The sequence below is a fragment of the Oryzias latipes genome, chromosome 24 (assembly GCF_053564925.1).
Source record: "Oryzias latipes strain Hd-rR chromosome 24, Olatipes_Hd-rR_3.1".
Classification (NCBI taxonomy): domain Eukaryota; kingdom Metazoa; phylum Chordata; class Actinopteri; order Beloniformes; family Adrianichthyidae; genus Oryzias; species Oryzias latipes.
In genome coordinates this window covers 5,204,077-5,221,530 of record NC_136260.1, presented here as the reverse complement: position 1 = coordinate 5,221,530, position 17,454 = coordinate 5,204,077, and the positions used below count along the sequence as shown (strand labels likewise).

The 17,454-nt window shown below is 40.6% G+C and overlaps 1 protein-coding gene across 5 annotated transcripts in view; it reads right to left on the bottom strand.

Annotated features, from left to right (window-relative positions):
- LOC101159404 (ryanodine receptor 3) overlaps window positions 1-17,454 on the bottom strand; it is a 145,254-nt gene that overhangs the window by 48,584 nt on the left and 79,216 nt on the right. For all 5 annotated transcript variants that reach the window (XM_020714741.3, XM_020714743.3, XM_020714742.3 and 2 more), the window contains 11 exons: window positions 17,023-17,109; window positions 16,605-16,831; window positions 16,203-16,415; window positions 13,844-14,453; window positions 13,330-13,530; window positions 9,326-9,428; window positions 9,013-9,147; window positions 5,953-6,226; window positions 5,689-5,803; window positions 791-923; window positions 48-151 (listed from right to left, as the gene is read on the bottom strand). In XM_020714741.3, the coding sequence (XP_020570400.2) occupies window positions 48-151; window positions 791-923; window positions 5,689-5,803; window positions 5,953-6,226; window positions 9,013-9,147; window positions 9,326-9,428; window positions 13,330-13,530; window positions 13,844-14,453; window positions 16,203-16,415; window positions 16,605-16,831; window positions 17,023-17,109 (2,202 nt within the window). The remainder of the gene's footprint in view (window positions 1-47; window positions 152-790; window positions 924-5,688; window positions 5,804-5,952; window positions 6,227-9,012; window positions 9,148-9,325; window positions 9,429-13,329; window positions 13,531-13,843; window positions 14,454-16,202; window positions 16,416-16,604; window positions 16,832-17,022; window positions 17,110-17,454) is intronic.

Below are 17,454 nucleotides of genomic sequence, written 5' to 3'. Positions count from 1 at the left end.
TGGATGTGGAGGAAAGTGGAAAAGTTATTTATCGGGTTGAGACCGACCTTCTCCAGGTCAGGCTCCTCCAGAGCCAGAGCCAGGCCGTTGTTGTCCATGACCGAGGAGGCTGCAACGTCAAGCGGAGTGGAGCCCCGCATGGCTTCAGAGGCTGAACTCAAAAAAAAAATTTAACAAAAAAACAGAGAGCAAAGCAGTCAGAGGACACAGAACCACCCCTGTCTATGCAGGTTTAAATAAAGATAAAAAAAATAAATTAACAATAAATGTTCTAAGCAGCTTCAGTCAGCAAACAGAGGCTCATCGGAACAGTTCATGCCTGTTTAAATGCCATTTGTTAGCACATTTTGTGTCCTCTTTGAGGTTTTCAGCTCCTTAAAACACAGATTTAGTAAAACAAAGATGAATCACTTTGACCACAAAACCTAAAATATTCCTGTTCAGAAGAACTTTTATGGAGGAAAAAACGAGAAATTCAAGAAAAAATATTGATTTTTTCAATAGTTTATGTATAAATGCTAATCATGACAAATAAATAAATACAAACTTTTTAATCCAAAATTAACGAAGAGCACTTTTTGTATGAATAGATTTTGAGATTTATCCAATTTTTACAGTTTCAAGACAATTTTACTTTTCCTAATTAAAAAGTCATGCTTACTATTAGTTGCCCTTTTTTACCTGTAAAAACAGTAGAAGATATCTACAACAAGAAAGAACTAACACACACAGAAGCACTGAAGCCTCAATGAGTCCTGGAGCTTCTCAGAGGGACCTCACTGGGACTCACCCAGACCCACGCTGCTGTTCTCCAGCAGGTAGCTCAGGTGGTCAAACATGGCCTTCTGGTTCTGCCGGCTGATGCGGCAGAAGTAACACAGGAAACGACAGCAGCTGGCCACCATCTTTGGGAAGGCAATTTTCTGTGCAGGAAAACAAAGAAGCCTCACATCTCAACAACAACGAGAACTTAAAATATCCATCTTGTCATTTTTATAAACCCACTTTCGGGGTCACAGGGTTGCTAGAGCTTCTCCTAGTCACTGATGTATGAAGGTGGGGGACACCCTGGACAGTTTAACAGTCCATCGCAGGGCAGGACTCTGAATATATAAATCATCAAAGTATCATCAAATCTCAACACCCTGGAGAACCCAAGAACAATTATTCTTCTGGGCTTTTAAAGTTAATTTGACAATTATTTTGTTCATTTTGAGATGCAGCGATTGACACTTAGTAAAAAAAAAAATATATATATATATATTAATGAAAGTAATAATAAAAAACACATAACTACATAAAATTAAAAAGGAATAAAAGACAATTTGAACCTGTGGGTTTTCCTAATTAACTTCCCTACTAAAAACAAAATTAGGAACACCCTGTGTACATAAATCTCTGTTTAGAACAACAATGTGTCTTTGAGGGGGTGGGGGTACTCTAAGTGGGTTTTTGTTTTTCTTCGATCTCAAATTTGTGCATCCAGTTGAGGTTTCCCTATGGGCTATGTGGGCGGTCGCCCAGGGCGCAATCTCGTAGGGGGTGCACATGCACCCAAATAAATAAAGAAATAAATAAATAGAACGCCCTCAATTTTGTGTCAACTTGCTGCTGTAACCCTTTTGCTATCCTAGGCACTTTTACATTGGGAGTGGGGTCATCATCTCATTCATCCTAACTTTGGGTGTTTGACAGACGGAAAAGTCTATTCAAGTTGTGGAAAATGGACAAAAGATCAAAGGAAACATCAGCGCCCAGGAGGAAAGAATGCAGGCGGTGTTGAAAATAAACACTCGATAGGCAACAAATACGACCCAATTTAGTTTGAAGAGTAAAAATTTGAGCAACATTTGGCTAATGAATGTTAGCCAACTGGTCTTGTTAATTAGCTTATTGGTGGATTTTATCGAAACTCTTCTGCCGTTGTCATTTACAGTCAGTGCTTTAGATGCAGTGTACACAATAGTTTGTCTTTTGTTGTTCAGTTTTATGTGACACTTAAGCACAAAAAATAGAAGATATGTTGTTTAGTTTCCATTGATGTTCATTCAAGAAGCCAAATTACCGAAATTCATTCATTCAGAATTCATGTATTTAGCTCAAGAAATAAACGGAAAATGTGGCAATTTTTACCAGAACCAGCCTGGCTTCAGACAGAGAACACAAACTGATGCGTGTTCAGTGTGACCTAACTACATATTGCATCTTAGTTTGTGAATTCTACCACACGTATTTTCCTAATATAATTTATAAAGTAAAGTAAATGATATATTTTGTATATATATATATATATATATATATATATATTTCCGTCTTGTTCCAGTAGCCCACTTTCCATCAGGGTGCTCTGGTCCCTCAGCACCTGACGCAGACCTTGTTTGGCCGGGCGACGTCTGAGGTTCATTGTCTCTCATGTTGTGAGGTAGGTGGTAGCGTTAAGGGTCTTGCCCAAGGACCCTCACTGGGTGATGTTAATTGCCCGTCAGTGTTATGGTAATTGCCCCATTTTCATTGCCATTAATTGTTCATTCCGCCCTGGGAATCGAACCCGGGTTTCCTGCATGACAGTCCTGCACCTTACCAACCGAGCTACCCAGCCAGCTAAGAACAGCTAAGATACTGCGCAGGACCCTCAAGCTCCCAGGCCACTGGTAGAGGACCCGAGCTTGGAGGAGAAACCACCCACGGAGGGTGAGAGGGGCGTTTTTTTTTTTATTTTTTATTTTTTTATATATATATATAAATATATATATATACATAAATGTCCCTCTCACCCTTCCGTGGGTGGTATTTCCTCCAAGCTCAGGTCCTCTAACAGAGGCCTGAGAGCTTGAGGGTCCTGCGCAGTATCTTAGCTGTTCCTAGCACTGCGCTTTTCTGGACTGAAAGGTCTGAGGTCTTTCCTGGTATCTGATGTAGCCACTCCTCCAGCTTGGGGGTTACTGCCCCGAGTGCCCCAATGACCACAGGCACCACTGTTACCTTCACTTTCCAGGCTTTCTCCAGTTCTTCTCTGAGTCCCTGGTATTTTTCTACTTTCTCATGTTCCTTCTTTCTGATGTTCCCATCGCTTGGCACTGCCCTGTGCTGGAGGACAGATCCTCATGGGAGGACAAACCCCTGCATGGGATGTACCACCGGACCATAACTGAAGTGGCTGATATTAAGAAGTCCTACCAATGGCTAGAAAGGGCTGGCCTGAACGACAGCACTGAAGCGCTCATCCTGGCAGCTCAAGAACAAGCCCTGAGCACTAGAGTGATAGAGGCTCAGATCTACCACACCAGACAAGACCCAAGGTGTAGGCTGTGCAAAAAGGCGCCTGAAACAATCCAGCACATAACTGCAGGATGTAAGATGCTGGCAGGGAAAGCATACATGGAGCGCCAGAATCAAGTGGCTGGAATAAGAATGAAAGGGCAAAGATCCTGTGGGACTTCCAGATCCAGACTGATAGGATGGTAATGGCGAACCAACCAGACATTGTAGTGGTGGACAAAGAACAGAGGAAAGCCGTTGTGGTGAATGTGGCAGTGCCAAGTGATGGGAACATCAGAAAGAAGGAACATGAGAAAGTAGAAAAATACCAGGGACTCAGAGAAGAACTGGAGAAAGCCTGGAAAGTGAAGGTGACAGTGGTGCCTGTGGTAATTGGAGCACTTGGGGCAGTAACCCCAAAGCTGGAGGAGTGGCTACAACAAATACCTGGAAAGACCTCAGACCTCTCAGTCCAGAAAAGCGCAGTGCTAGGAACAGCTAAGATACTGCGCAGGACCCTCAAGCTCCCAGGCCTCTGGTAGAGGACCCGAGCTTGGAGGAGAAACCACCCGCGGAGGGTGAGAGGGCCGTTTTATAGTTAGTTAGTTAATTAGTTAGTTATTGTATATAGTTAACTCAAATGTATATATTTGAGTTATTGGGGGTGGGGCTGGGCTGGAAAAGGGGGTGAGGGGTGAGGGTGTTGTGGGGTGGGGGTGGGAGCGTCAAAGTAGCCATGACTTTTACTTCGACCATTTTTGGATCATTGTTGAGTTGGACGGATAAAACTAGTTTATATAGCAGTTTAGTAGGTTTCACTTTCACTACTTTGAGTGGCGTCCCAATCTCTACCCAGTGTGCTTATGTCGATCATATAACTGTATTAGAAAACAAAAATGTATATGCAACAGTTCACTGAACTGAATCCTTTAACAAAATCAATCATTAAATATATAAACCCATTCACTATCATCAGGATGTTACTGCTTATATATCAAAGGCTGATAAATCTATTCCAAGGTTGTTTTTTTCCAGTTTGTCTAAAGATAATGATAACTATGACAAAAATGTAATTCAAAGTGACCTAATGTTAGTTTAGACCTAAAGAAATCATGAAAATGTCTTAACTTGTTTGTCTATTTTTTTATTTTGTCTTCAGCATGCTGGTGCAGGATTAAGATGTTCCGAGTGTCATGTCCGTGTGTGTTGAATGCAACGTAAAACTGCACTGCTGGTTCCAATAAAAGTGCCCTGCTGCAGCTATAATTCTGCCACGTAAGTGTCATCTCCATCTGTGTAAGCTGCAGGTGGAATCAGTCCAACTTTCAGACCGACCATAAATCTGCTGTCGTTTTTTTTCTGTCCGACGAGGAAAAGGCCAGATGCTTTGATTAAAACTTCCACTCATTGTTAAAACTAATGAATAGTTTTCCTTTTTTCCACTATTTATTGTATTTGAAATTATTATCCTTAAAGCTTGGGAATGTTATCTAAAATAACATAATAATGGGCTAAAATAAACTGTTAGGCTTAAAAGTTGCGATGCTGTTTGAGAGATGACTCAAAATCCCAGTTTGTGAGCACTCATGCCTCATTTCTAGCCTTACCCCCTAAAGTTCTGTGAAAAAATGTTTGTAAACTGGTTCTGTAGGATCTTAGTGATGCTTTTGGTATCAAATAAGTAATTGCTCTGGTTTAGGTCATACTGATGTGTCAAAACTGTGTCCTTTCAAGTAGAGATATGATACATAAAACAATTGATGGTTAAACAAAAGGCCTAAAATCATCAATAGACATTTTTTTTAAAAAGTTTGATTGTGTTTGATTCCTCTGGGTTTTTCATTCATTAGGATTCTTCTCATAATCATACCTAAATCAAAATTTGCCCAACTTAACCCAAAAAAATGTTTTCACTCTGATAATGTCTACGCCAAACATGATATCATCATGGCAACACTGCAAAATGTGTTTCAAAGGAGCCAAAGAAAATAGAATCATGCCACTGTTTTGTTTCTTCAGATTATATATATAAAAAAGAGATTTTATTTAATCAATATGGAGAGTGTCACTTAATGTCAAGGTTATGCAAAATGATTATAGAGATTAATTCAGAAAATCCATGTTTTAAGCAGATTAATCTCAACACTAAAGGACACACGGAACCCTAATTTATGTAAATGTAGACAATAAATATGTTAAATCAATGAAATTGCAGGCCCTGAATCTATTTTCTATAAAAGTTTATTTTTTTAAATAAAAAATATCTTCTACTTTTTTTGGAAAGGGTTTGCATTAAAACCTTGATGCTAGCCAATATTTTGAATTAAAAAGTAACTTGTCATTAACAGCAGTGACTGGAACTATAGAAAGTGAGGCCTGGAGTGTTCCGGCATCAGTTCTCATCTGTCTTTGAACACACAGAGTGTTTACCTGGGATTTGTCTCCTCCTAGAACATTAACCATGACCTCCATCACGGTCTCGTGCATGCCCAGAACCCGCATCAGATTAGGATGCTGGTAGAAAACTTTATTGTTCATGATGTCCCTAAGAACACAAGCAAGCGTTGCGTCAAGGTCACGGTGTAACACCATCCATCATCCTGATGCAGCACATGGAAGTCTGGGAGTTCTGCACAGGTAATGTCTGAACATTTAAAGGAAATGAGTGTGGCCTTCAGAGTGCACATTCCTCACCCAAGCCCATCAATCATAAGCTTCTCCTCTTCCTTCCCCATGCGCACCGACAGCAGAGAACGGATCTGACCCAGAGAAGCCAGCAGGTTGATGGCGTCCTGCACCGACGCGGCGCTGATGGTGTAAGACTTCTTCATGGCGCGGAGCAGCTCTCCAATGCCGTCGTACTGCCTCCTCAGCAGGCTGAACATGACCCTGACCAGCTCAGGGTCCTGGATGTGGGACTCTTGCGCCCAACTCGTTATGGTCTGAGAAATCAGCTCCTTCAAGTTAGCTGTGGAACAAAGTTAAAGTTAAAGTTAAAAGTCAAATGTGAACCAAGTTCTCGTCTTGTGTCTAAAATAACACATTAAAGTTTCACTCTGATCATCTTTAGATCCATCGTAAAAGTGTTCCCAGTGGTCTCTTAATTATGATTAGGCTAATTTGGGCAAAAAAACAAAAACCTGTCATTTTCTAGGACAATAGATCATCAGAAATTCAACTCTGAGTTGAGGTCAGGACTATTGTAGTAAGCCTGTCCTCTTTAAAACTGAGAGCTTTCTGTTTACATGCTGTCCTGCTAGCCTACAACCCCTCACAACCCCAACATAACATTAGCGGTGCAACAAAAAAGTGATGTTGGAGCTATCCCGTCGTACAGTTTGGATCCCGATTCCAGCTCAGACGAGGAAAACAAAGACATACGTGGTTTAATTTGTCTGTACGTGGATGCATCAGAATGGAGTAGAGCAGGGAGCTTGTGACTAGTCCGGGTGTATTTTTTACGTTGCAGCTACAAGTTTTTTTTAAATGGCATTTTTTTTTCATCTGCTCCTGATTCCCAACTATTTGAAAGAAATACTCAGAAATGCAATTTAAAACTTAATTTTTCTTTATAGATGTGTTCCCTGATCCGTAAAAATTTTACAAGAACGTGTTAAACATGTTAAAAACACCAAAAACACACTTTTCATAGGAGTGGGTCTTTGATTAAATCAACTACATGTATCATATTATTAAAAAGGACAGAGCTTGCTTAGTGTGTAAATGTGTTACAGATCAGAGCAGACAGGATTCATAAATGGAAGAAACCTTTATTTTACTTTCAAGAATCTGCTTTCTTGCAGAAAGAAGGAATGTTTGCAGACGATGGTCTGATTTATGTGACAGGACTGTGTGGTTAAAAGGAATTTACTGGAAGAAAATGTCATTGTTGTGATTCTGATTTTAGATCTCTGGAAACAGTGGAGGAGAAACAATTCTCTCTGATCAGGTTTTAGGCATGGTCAGGCTCAAAACACCAACAATGCTGGTTTAACGATTCAATCAAAACTGTGTGCTAATTTTTATTTTACAAAATAAAAAATATACTGTGTTTTTTCCTGTTTTATCTTTTTTTCTCAATGTTTGTCTTGTTTTGGGTTTGAATTGTAATTTTTCTGTTTCACTTTCTGTCATTATTTGTTGCACTGAAAAACATTTGGCAATTTAGTTGCCAAAATTTAGACGGGACATGAAGACTGAAGCAGACAGTGTGAGTGAGATTCACCACATCAATCCACATTTGGCTTTTTATTTTGAAAATCAAACTAAATGTGTTAAAAAAAAAGTACTTTTTTGGCAATTTATTCTGCCTCAAAACTCAAAAGGACATCAGTATGTGCCAAACTTTTCTTGAGCGGAAGAAAATCTTACTAATTCTTTTAATTTATTTTAATTGTTTTAAGAGCACCTTAAACAGAACTTCTCTGAATATAATTTCTATTCCAGTAGAAGGAAATATGGCTATCAGCTTGTCATGGTTTTCATATATAAATTTTTATTTTACATTTAAATAGCTCTGGACAAATATTTACCACCCCCCTGCAAACCTGTTTGTATCAATGATATTTTTATTTTGAAATCTTCAGATGTAATAGATTATGACATTATCAGATCTTTTATTAATAAGTCAAGTGGATTGTTTCTATATAACGTAACAGCAGCAGACGTTGCAAACATGAAGTGAAGGAGACTTTAGATGCAGCTTTGCTCTGGATGGTGCCATTATTATTCCAGAGCCGTCTCTGAACTTTTGAGTGTTGGAGCCAAAGTGAGAAACATCCGTGCAAATGGAGGGTTTGATCCCAGCCACATCCTAATAAGAGCGGAGGCCTGAAGGTGAGTGTCTGCCCTCTGCTTCCCCCTGAGGGCCACAGGGGAGCCATCACAAGAACAACACGTCGGGTTACAGAAGATCTGCCTCTCCCTGGACGGTCCTCCACAAAGATAAACCTCAGAAAGTGGCGTGAGAAAGTCATCTGCTCAAGAAAAGTCACAGCTTCTCTAATCACATTTTAGCTTTAGTTCCGATTTGAAAACACCACAGTTTTGTTTATTGACTTCAAATCAAACGTCATCTGGTAGATTATTTAAAAGGCTCAATTTTTTTTCTTTTACTCTGACTAAAAAGTAGAAATCCAGATTATTAATCCCACCTCTAAAAAACTATTGAAATGATTTGACTGAATGGTGTTTAAACTTCTAATCCTGCTGTCAATGGTTAGTACTAAGAGAAAACAGTGGCTCTTTCACAAGTTGAATGGTTATTACTATGTTCATCAAATCTTTGATTCAGTTGATGACTTCATCCAGTTAAAATAAATCCCCTTTAAAACCTGCCAAACCTTTCAAATGGAGCTGAAGCAGTTAAAGCTAAACATACACTAACGATCTTGAACAATGCTAAAAGTTAGCTCGGGAAAGTGCTAACTGGATCATTGTGCTTCCTTTCCCTGAAATCAATAGACAATAATGGATCAGTTCAGTAAACCATCAAGTTTGTTTTTCTAATAAAATAAAAATCAATCAAACACCAGCTGACAGTCATCTGCTGTCCTGAGAACATTCAGATCCTCCTGTTACCTTCAGATGCTTCTCCTCCTGAAATTTTCACTTAAAGAGTCAGATAAATGGAAAGTGAGGAGCAGAGGTTTCCATCTGAGAGCATATTTTTCTGACGCATTTGCTGGTGTAAAAAGGCAGCGGCTGAAGAATGCAGTGCTTGCTAATTGAAGCTCCTCCCCCTCATGGACTTACTCGGGGCGGCCTGCTCTGTCTCGGTGGGCTCCTCCGCTGCTTTCTGAGGAGGCCCTTTGATCTTGTAGAGCAAAGCCAGAAGTCTGCCTTTAATTGAAGTGTCCTGCTCCTCCTCTTCCTCTTCCATCGGGATTCCTGTGGATGCAAGGTCATTCATTAGACTCCCAGAGAAACACGAGAAGAAATTCTAAAGAACATGCTCAGCGCAGATCTGCAGGAAAGATCTCTGGTTTCATCAGGATGAACTCCTACAGTGAAACCACAGAAGGTGCTTGGACCTCTAAGAGATGCAGGTCTGCAGGCGAGCCCGTACCACAGTGCAGCCGCAGCTCCTCGTGGAAAGCATTGAGCTCGTCCTGGATCTCCTCGGGACACGGGCAGTCCTCTCCTGCGCTGAAGTTTAGCAGGATGTTGATCTGCAGGAGACACACCAACACCAAACACACCAATATCAGAAAAATGGTGCTACGACATCTAACCCTCAAAACCTGACTAAGATCCAACTAAAGAATACAACAGAAAATGGAGTTTGGAAGACTTCTGCTTGCTGCTGAAGATCCCTCAGTGACAACAACAAAACTTTGATAAATGACAGGAATTCCACTGACTAGAATTGATCAGTTTGACTAAATTACATTTAAAAAACAAAGGTTAAAACATAACCAAATGAGATTCCTTGAGCCTGAGTTCAACCAGAGGTTATTTGATCCAGGACACTTAATGTCCAGATACAAGGTTATTCAAATGATCAGTTTTTCACCAACAATCCATTTCTTTTCTCCAAAGCAAACATTGAAATTCAACGTTATCATCCTTGACCCAAAGAATGAGACAACTTTTTTTAGTGTAGACCAGCAACACTCAGTCTTATCTGGATGAAGATGTTTGAGAAGTTAGTGCTTAATTTCTCATTTCTTCAATCTGTGACAGCTCTGATGGTTTCCTGGGTTCAGATCTGAGGACGCTGCAGCTCAGAGTCATTATGCACTAGATTAATGACAGCACCCTCCACATCACAATATGACCTCCACACTCACAGCTGCCTCCAAAGACCGCCCACTGTCCAACATAACCTTGTCTCTGAGCACAACATCATTCACACCTACACTGTATTACCAAAATGATTGGCTCCCCTTCCTTGACTCACATATGAACTGAAGTATCATCCCATTCTTGAACCATAGAGTTCAATATGATGTGGGTCCACCTTTTGCAGCTTTTACAGCTGGAGTGTTTCTAGGATTTTTTTTACCATTCTTCCAAAAGCTCATTGGTGAACTCACACACTGATCTTGGTGAAAGCCTGATTCTCAGTCTCTGCTCTAATTTATCCCAAAGGTGTTCTATGGGGTTCTAGTCAGAGTCTGTGCAGACCAGTCCAGTTCATCCACACCAGACTCTGTCATCATTGTCTTCATGGACCTTGGTTTGTGCACTGGTCATGTTGGAGAAAGGGGCCCGCTCCAAACTGATCCCACAAGGTTGAGAGTATGGAACTGTCCAAAATGTTTTGGTATCCTGAAGCATTCAGAGTTCCTTTCACTGGAACTAAGGAGCCTAACCAGGAAAAACAAGCCCACACCATGATTCCTCCTCCACCAAACTTCACACTCGGCACAATGCAGTCTGGAATGTAACGTTGTCCCGGCAACGTCCAAACCCAGACTCATCCATCAGATTGCCAGATAGAAAAGTGTGATTCATCACTCCAGAGAAGGCGTCTCCACTGCTCTAGAGTCCAGTGGCGGCGTGCTTCACACCACTGGATCGATGCTTTGCATTGCACTTGGTGATATGAGGTTTGGATGCAGCTGCTCGGCCACGGAAACCCGTTCCATGAAGCTCTCTGCGTTCTGTCCTTGAGCTAATCTGAAGGTCACATGACGTTTGGAGCTCTGTAGCAACTGACTGTACAGAAAGTCTGTGACCTCTTTGCACTATGTGGTTCAGCATCCACTGACCCTTCTTCATCAGTTGCTGTTGTTCCTAAACTCTTCCATTTTTTCGATAATAGAGCTGACAGTTGACTATGGAATATTTAGGACAGAAGAAATTTCACGAATGGATTTATTGCACAGGTGGCGTCCTATGAAGGTTCCACGCTGGAATTCACTGAGCTCCTGAGAGCGATCCATTCTTTACTATGTGCATGTGACAGATTGTAACAAAAATGTATACAACACGTAGGCTAAGAGTGAAGGAGGTGATTCACAGACATGTCGTACAGATTTTTCATTTTTTCAACCCCCCAAATCCTGTGGACTTGTTGGTGCTGTTCAAATGATAGGTGACCTGGCTGTTAAAAAGTAAAAACTTAGACAATCGGTGTGTAGTTTGTGTGTTCATCCTATGGGCATTCTATGGGCACTTGCGTATCATGTGCGCACCATGCGCGCAGCATTTGGGCTCAGTCAGTGCAGTACCCGGACAACCCAAAAACCTGCAACACCTATGCAGATCAACCCCTGTATGGGTTCATGTCACCAAGGCTGTACAGGCTCAGATTCAAGGAAAGACAAACAGGAACTAGGATTTTCAGATGTATAGCGCAGTCTCCAAACAGCAAGCCACCAAGGGTTTGATTTCCAGATGAAAAAATGCAACACTTTCTCTGTCTCCAGTTGGGTTCATCATGAAAAAACAGAACATTGCCTTAATTCTGTCAAACTTTAGGTATTTTGGTAAGACAGGAGTTCAGACCACAAGTGTGTAATAGTCTAAGTCTTTGAAGAAAACAAAAGTCCCTTCCAAAAGACTGAGATAAATGGAACAAGCTATGATGAAGGGTATATGTTTAATTTACATTGTGTGCTTTTAATGTGCATTCAGGTCATATACTTTGACGACTTTTTTAGCAGCCTTGTTAGATTGTTATTAGTTTTGAATAAAAATAGACAAATGTAAACACTGAAATGAAGTGGAGTAATTCATGCAGCATCTCAGCTTCCTATTTCCAACTTTTAGATTGTGCAAACATTCCCAGCAGCTACCGTCAGACTCTAATGCAGATGAAGCTTCAGCAATGTCTGCAGTTTTCCACAATGATTCCTGAAACTCCCTTCCTGCAGCCACAGTTCAGAACCATGGAAGAATTTGTGTTCTTTAATGCCAAATGTTCTGCTCCTCTGCACCGACTCTGTCAAAAAGTCAATTCTGCTTGTGGGGTAAAACCACAAACGCTTCCAGATGGACACGCAATCGCACACTCAAAGACGTGAAAAATAGGTCCTCTGTGAGTCTGCTTCTTGACGTTTGTTTTCTGTCTTAATTTTCTATGACCTATGTGAATATTTAATCCTGCAGCATCTAATCATTTGGCTTTTTCCTAATAACTTGTGACACTAAAGAGAATTGTTACAAGAACCAACAACCTGAAGAGAGTTCTGCTCAGGTTTCTTTACTATCTTCTTTTTTCTGTTCAATCACTGGACAACTTAAAATAACTAAATGCTACTGTGCATCAGTGATAACATCATTTAGACCCCAACCCTTTACATTTAAGCATTTTGTGTTAATTGTCTTCTTTAGCTCAGGAAACATCAATAAAGCAAATTTGATTCATAAAATAAAAAAAAGCTGTTTTAGTTTGATCTTCATTACACCTTATTACCTGACTTACACACATTTTTCACCTTGTCTGATTCATTTAAAGATATTTTTTAAACTAGCACAACATTTATCTGATGTTTTCTTGTTTTTTAGCATTGGCTAGCAGTGTTTAGATATGGGGTTACATGTTCCTAAAATCAAAGCCTATAATGTATCTAGCATTTAGTCAAGCAATAAATTAAGCGTTTATAGTATTATCAGCTTTCCCAGTCGCTAAATTAGCATAGAAATAGCATAATGAAATATGATACTTGACAAGGGATAATGCCTTTAATTGGCTCTGGGGAAGAACATTTGCATTGGCTTGCATCTAATTTTGAATTTTTAGCTTTAGTGAGTCGTTTTAAGATTGACTTTAACAAATGTTAACATTTATTCATCATCATTGTATTTGCTTATTTAGCATTTAACAGCTCCTAAGGATTTTTAAAATAACATTACTTCATAATTACTCTTGTCAGGCACCAGTTTGAACCTTTTTAGTTCAAAATGTTGGAGTACTTTGGTATTTTCAAGCTTAATAATCTGTTGTTTTTTTTTACTATCACTCCACTATCTTATAGTAATCTAGGATATTAATGTTTTTAAGTATTTGTGGACCCTGTTCAGCATTCTTGGCTTGAACTTGAGCACTTTCTCACCTGCAGCACTGATAAAATGCAACTACTGATAAAATGCAACTACTGATAAAATGCAACTACTGCGTACCTGCTCCTGTGGAGGAGACCTGAACTCCTTGGTCTTCTTGGCCGTGACGGCAGCAGACATGTTGAATGCCTGCATCAGCTCATTGTAACGAAACTTCTGGTTGAACTGAAGCTTGGAGACGAAGCGGTCGGAGAAGGAGACGATGGCTTCAATGCGGTGCCTCAGCTCACAGTCACAGAAGTAGTGCAGAAGCTCACACATCTGAAAGGAAAAGTTGTTTCAGCGTCATTCTCACATGCTTCACCTCCGTCCTACATGCAGGCTCACGGGTCAGAACATTAATATTGCGCTCTTGTGTTCCTCACACAGTCATTTGTCAGCAGATAAATCACAAAAGCACTGACTGACGCGCTGACAAATGAGGAATAAGCCAAGCAAATCGTTGGAGGCTGAAAAATAAAAATTTAATTAAACCCTGACAGAGATATTAATGGATTTGGTTCTATGCAATCATTTCCATCCCTCAGTCTTCGTCATTAAAGTTAAGCTGGCTTTTCGTGAAGCTTTCCATCACCTGATGTTTCACTGGCTCAGGCAGCGACTTCTCCAACAGGCCTTTGGAGGGGGACTTGCTCTCCTTGGTTTCCTCCTCTCCTGCCTCCACAGCCTTCTCCTCGTTCTTGCTCACCTCCTCCTTCTCCCCGGCCACAGCCAACACTTCTCCTTTGGCCTCCTCGCCCTCCTTGTTCTCTCCAAAGACGTTGGGCTCAACCAGGAGGAGAATCAGCCTCACCTCCTCACTGGTGAGGACCCCCATTATCAGCAGGGTTCCAATCAGTTTCAGGATGGGGACAAACTGGTACTCCAAACTTCCACCAACTGGATCTCGGATGTGGGACCCCCCGCCCTGCACAGCCTCACTTAGCATGGTGATGGCCTTCTCCTTCAGAATTCCCAGAGGGATCTGGGGGCTGTAGAGGAACTGGGGGCGCTTGGTGTTGATGATGCCAACAGGTGAGAAGTTGACTCTGGGTTTGAGGGAGGTGCTTAGAGTCACGCCCGGCAGAGAGTGCTGCTTTGACTCATCCGGGAACAGCTTGATGGAACGAGTCTCGTCTGTCACAGGGATGATGAACTCGTTGTTCATCATCAGGCGAGCCTCCTTTGCTGTCTCAAGATGAATGCTGGGGGGAAAAAAAAGAAATGGTCCCAATAGTTGTAACTTATTAAGCACCTCCTTTAGCACTTTAAAACATTTTCTTTAGCGTTTTTTGCTACCATTGCACTTTCTATGGCACTCTGGCACTCCAGATTAAATGCAGGTCAAAATCAACACTTTTTCTTTTTCAACGCCAAAATTGACGTCACTCATTTGCAATAGTAAAAATGTTATGAACATTTTACTGATACTATTTATGAATCCACTGGGTTCTAATGATAAAAACGTGGATCATTAAAAAAAAAAATTAAAATACTTTTTTTTTCAAATGACAAAACTTTAAAAGAAATGCATTCTGGTCAATATTACCCAATCTAGTAAGCAATGATACACATTGATTTTTCACTGAGACTTCTGGGAAACTTCCGGGGAAACTGGATTTTGAAATTGTAGATTGGGACCATTGAGAGTAAATGAGAACTGGACGGAACACCCCCACCCCCCCACCCCCTTTTAGAGGTAGGGGTGTGTCCTTCTAACCTGCTCAGTCCTGATTGGACAGAGTGGTTGCCATAAAAATGTTGACGGACCATCACAGCTTACTGAGGACGTCTGGTTACAACATGGCGACAAACATATCTCAGAAAAATGGCGAAATAATTGACTTGACTTTATACGGCTGGAACTGGAAGCAAGTCTGTTTTCTATTCATTCAAGAATAGCTGCATTAGAAGTAAAGTAATGGCATAATCTAACTAAGTACCTCTATCCCCTTCACAACACCGTTCTAGTTATTTAGTAAACATTTTGTCACATTACTTTCACAGTTCATTGACATGGTTTAATCAGCCTGGAGCGCTTATTTTTTTCACTGCAAGACTGTCTGCTGTGTAATGCGGGGAGAGGAGTGGAGTCCCATTCAAGTTCATGATTGGCTAGGGCGTCAAGTGGGCGGGTACTTGCTGACAGTCCAAGATGTAGGGCAGCCGGATCAAAACTACAGGAAGAAGTGTCAGCAACAAAGGCAGCATTTTCAAGTGGGAAATATGATTTGAAATCAATGTATAGGAACAAATTAAACCAAATTCACGTTGTGGCACAGTACAAAGACATTACTGACGTCCGTCTGAAGCTGTTCAAATCTAATGAAGCAGGGTAGTGATGGAATTCAGACACAACCTTTACCATTTTGTTTAGTATTTTTTAGCTAATATAGCATTTTAAACTTTTGTTAAGCATTTTTATGGCACTTTATAATGCAGCACATTTCAACATTTATTTAGAGAATTTTAGAGAATTTAGTCCTTAATTTTTTTTATTTAGCCTTTTTAGCTGATGTAGCTCTTTAAAAAAAATTTCACAGCATTAGTTCTACTAAAAATGGAACTACTATGTCTGTAAAACACACAACTTGTTGATGCTGGTCTCTGTTTGAACTCCAGGTGTAGGAAGCAGCGGTTGCTACGGATACGCCAAGCTACCCTGTGCCTTTCATCTTTATTATATGACTTTTGTTTTCTGCTTTTTGTTTACATGTGTCTGGATGTGTAAAACCAAGAGACATATCTGATAAAGGTGGAGACAGGCTGGGACCTTTGGTGTTTGGGGAGACACCTAATTTGATTATTTTGATTTCCCATTTCTTTATAGTTGGTGTTAGAACATCAGTTTATTATTATGACCATTATTATGTCTACATGGTCACTTTTAAAAATTATAATTTAAGAAATGTTTGGTGCTCGCATAAACATGGACAGTAAGAGAAAAAACAAACCTGATGAGGACGTTGTAAAATCCCTCCCTTAACATGCCGGACAGGTACTGGTTGTCGATGGTGTAAAGGAGCTGAGATTGATCCAAGTGGCTGCAGAGGGCATGGCTGACGCGCGTGTTTCCCAGAGCACAGAGGGCGCAGTAGAGCTTTAGAGTGTGATAGTGGAACTTCCTGAGGTCCTCATGCTCTGACAGCTCCAAGATGTCCAAACATCTAGAGGACAAATACATGACTTAGGGCAAACAGAGTACAACAAACTGAACTCAGACATGTCGTTTCACAAAAAACTATTAGCTATTCTAGCACAAAAAGAAGGAGGCTGTGACTTGGAGGGAAAATCTGGAAATGCATGATCCTCTCACTAAACCTGAAGCAGAAGACCCAAATGTTCAGCCAAGTTACCTGTTCTCCTCAGGTATGTGCACAGCCATCATCTGCAGCGGCTCCAAACACTGGATCACCCAGCCGTGCCTTTCACTGACTCGAGCCGTCTCAACATTCAAGAATGTGTTTGGCATGCGGCTCCAAAGAACGGCTACAATGGTCTGCACATCCAGCCGCGGTGGACACTGAGGCACTGGGTTGTTGTGTTCACTCTTAAACATGGCTGACGACAGTGGCATGGCATCCTGGGATGTGGCAGAAAACATAGTTTCCCCTGGTTTGACTGTTTATAGACAGATTTAAGGAAGCCTGAATGATCCTTGACCAAGGTTTCTAATGAAATTCCATCCATTCTTAATGTTTTAAGATACAGACAGAACATAAATTATTCATATTTTTGAACACTTCAAAGTAATGACAGCAAACACAAACAGACCTTAATTTTAACAAACTCAAACTGGAAGAGGTTTGGGCTGGTAGGAAGAACAAACACAGCGGGGAAGAGCTTTGTATTTGGCTCCACCTGCAAAAATAGAATGGAAAAGGTTGAGTATCCATGACAACACTTTAATCCTCATCTGGTTCAATGCTAACTTATCTTTCTTCAATTGTTTTTGTCAGAATGGCTCTGTTATAATATTTAGACCTGAAGTAGGGGTTTAGAGAAACTGGAGAAAACCATAAGACCACAATATTTTTTCTTGTTTTTAAGGTTACAGAACCGGTGCACCAATATTTGGGTCTTTTACATTAAGTATATTTTACAGTTGTCCTTAGCAACCCATATTAACATTTGCCACGCCCACAACATGCCCAGCGTCAGTTGGCGAATGCTCCCAGAATAACTTTAGACAGTCAAAGGTAATCT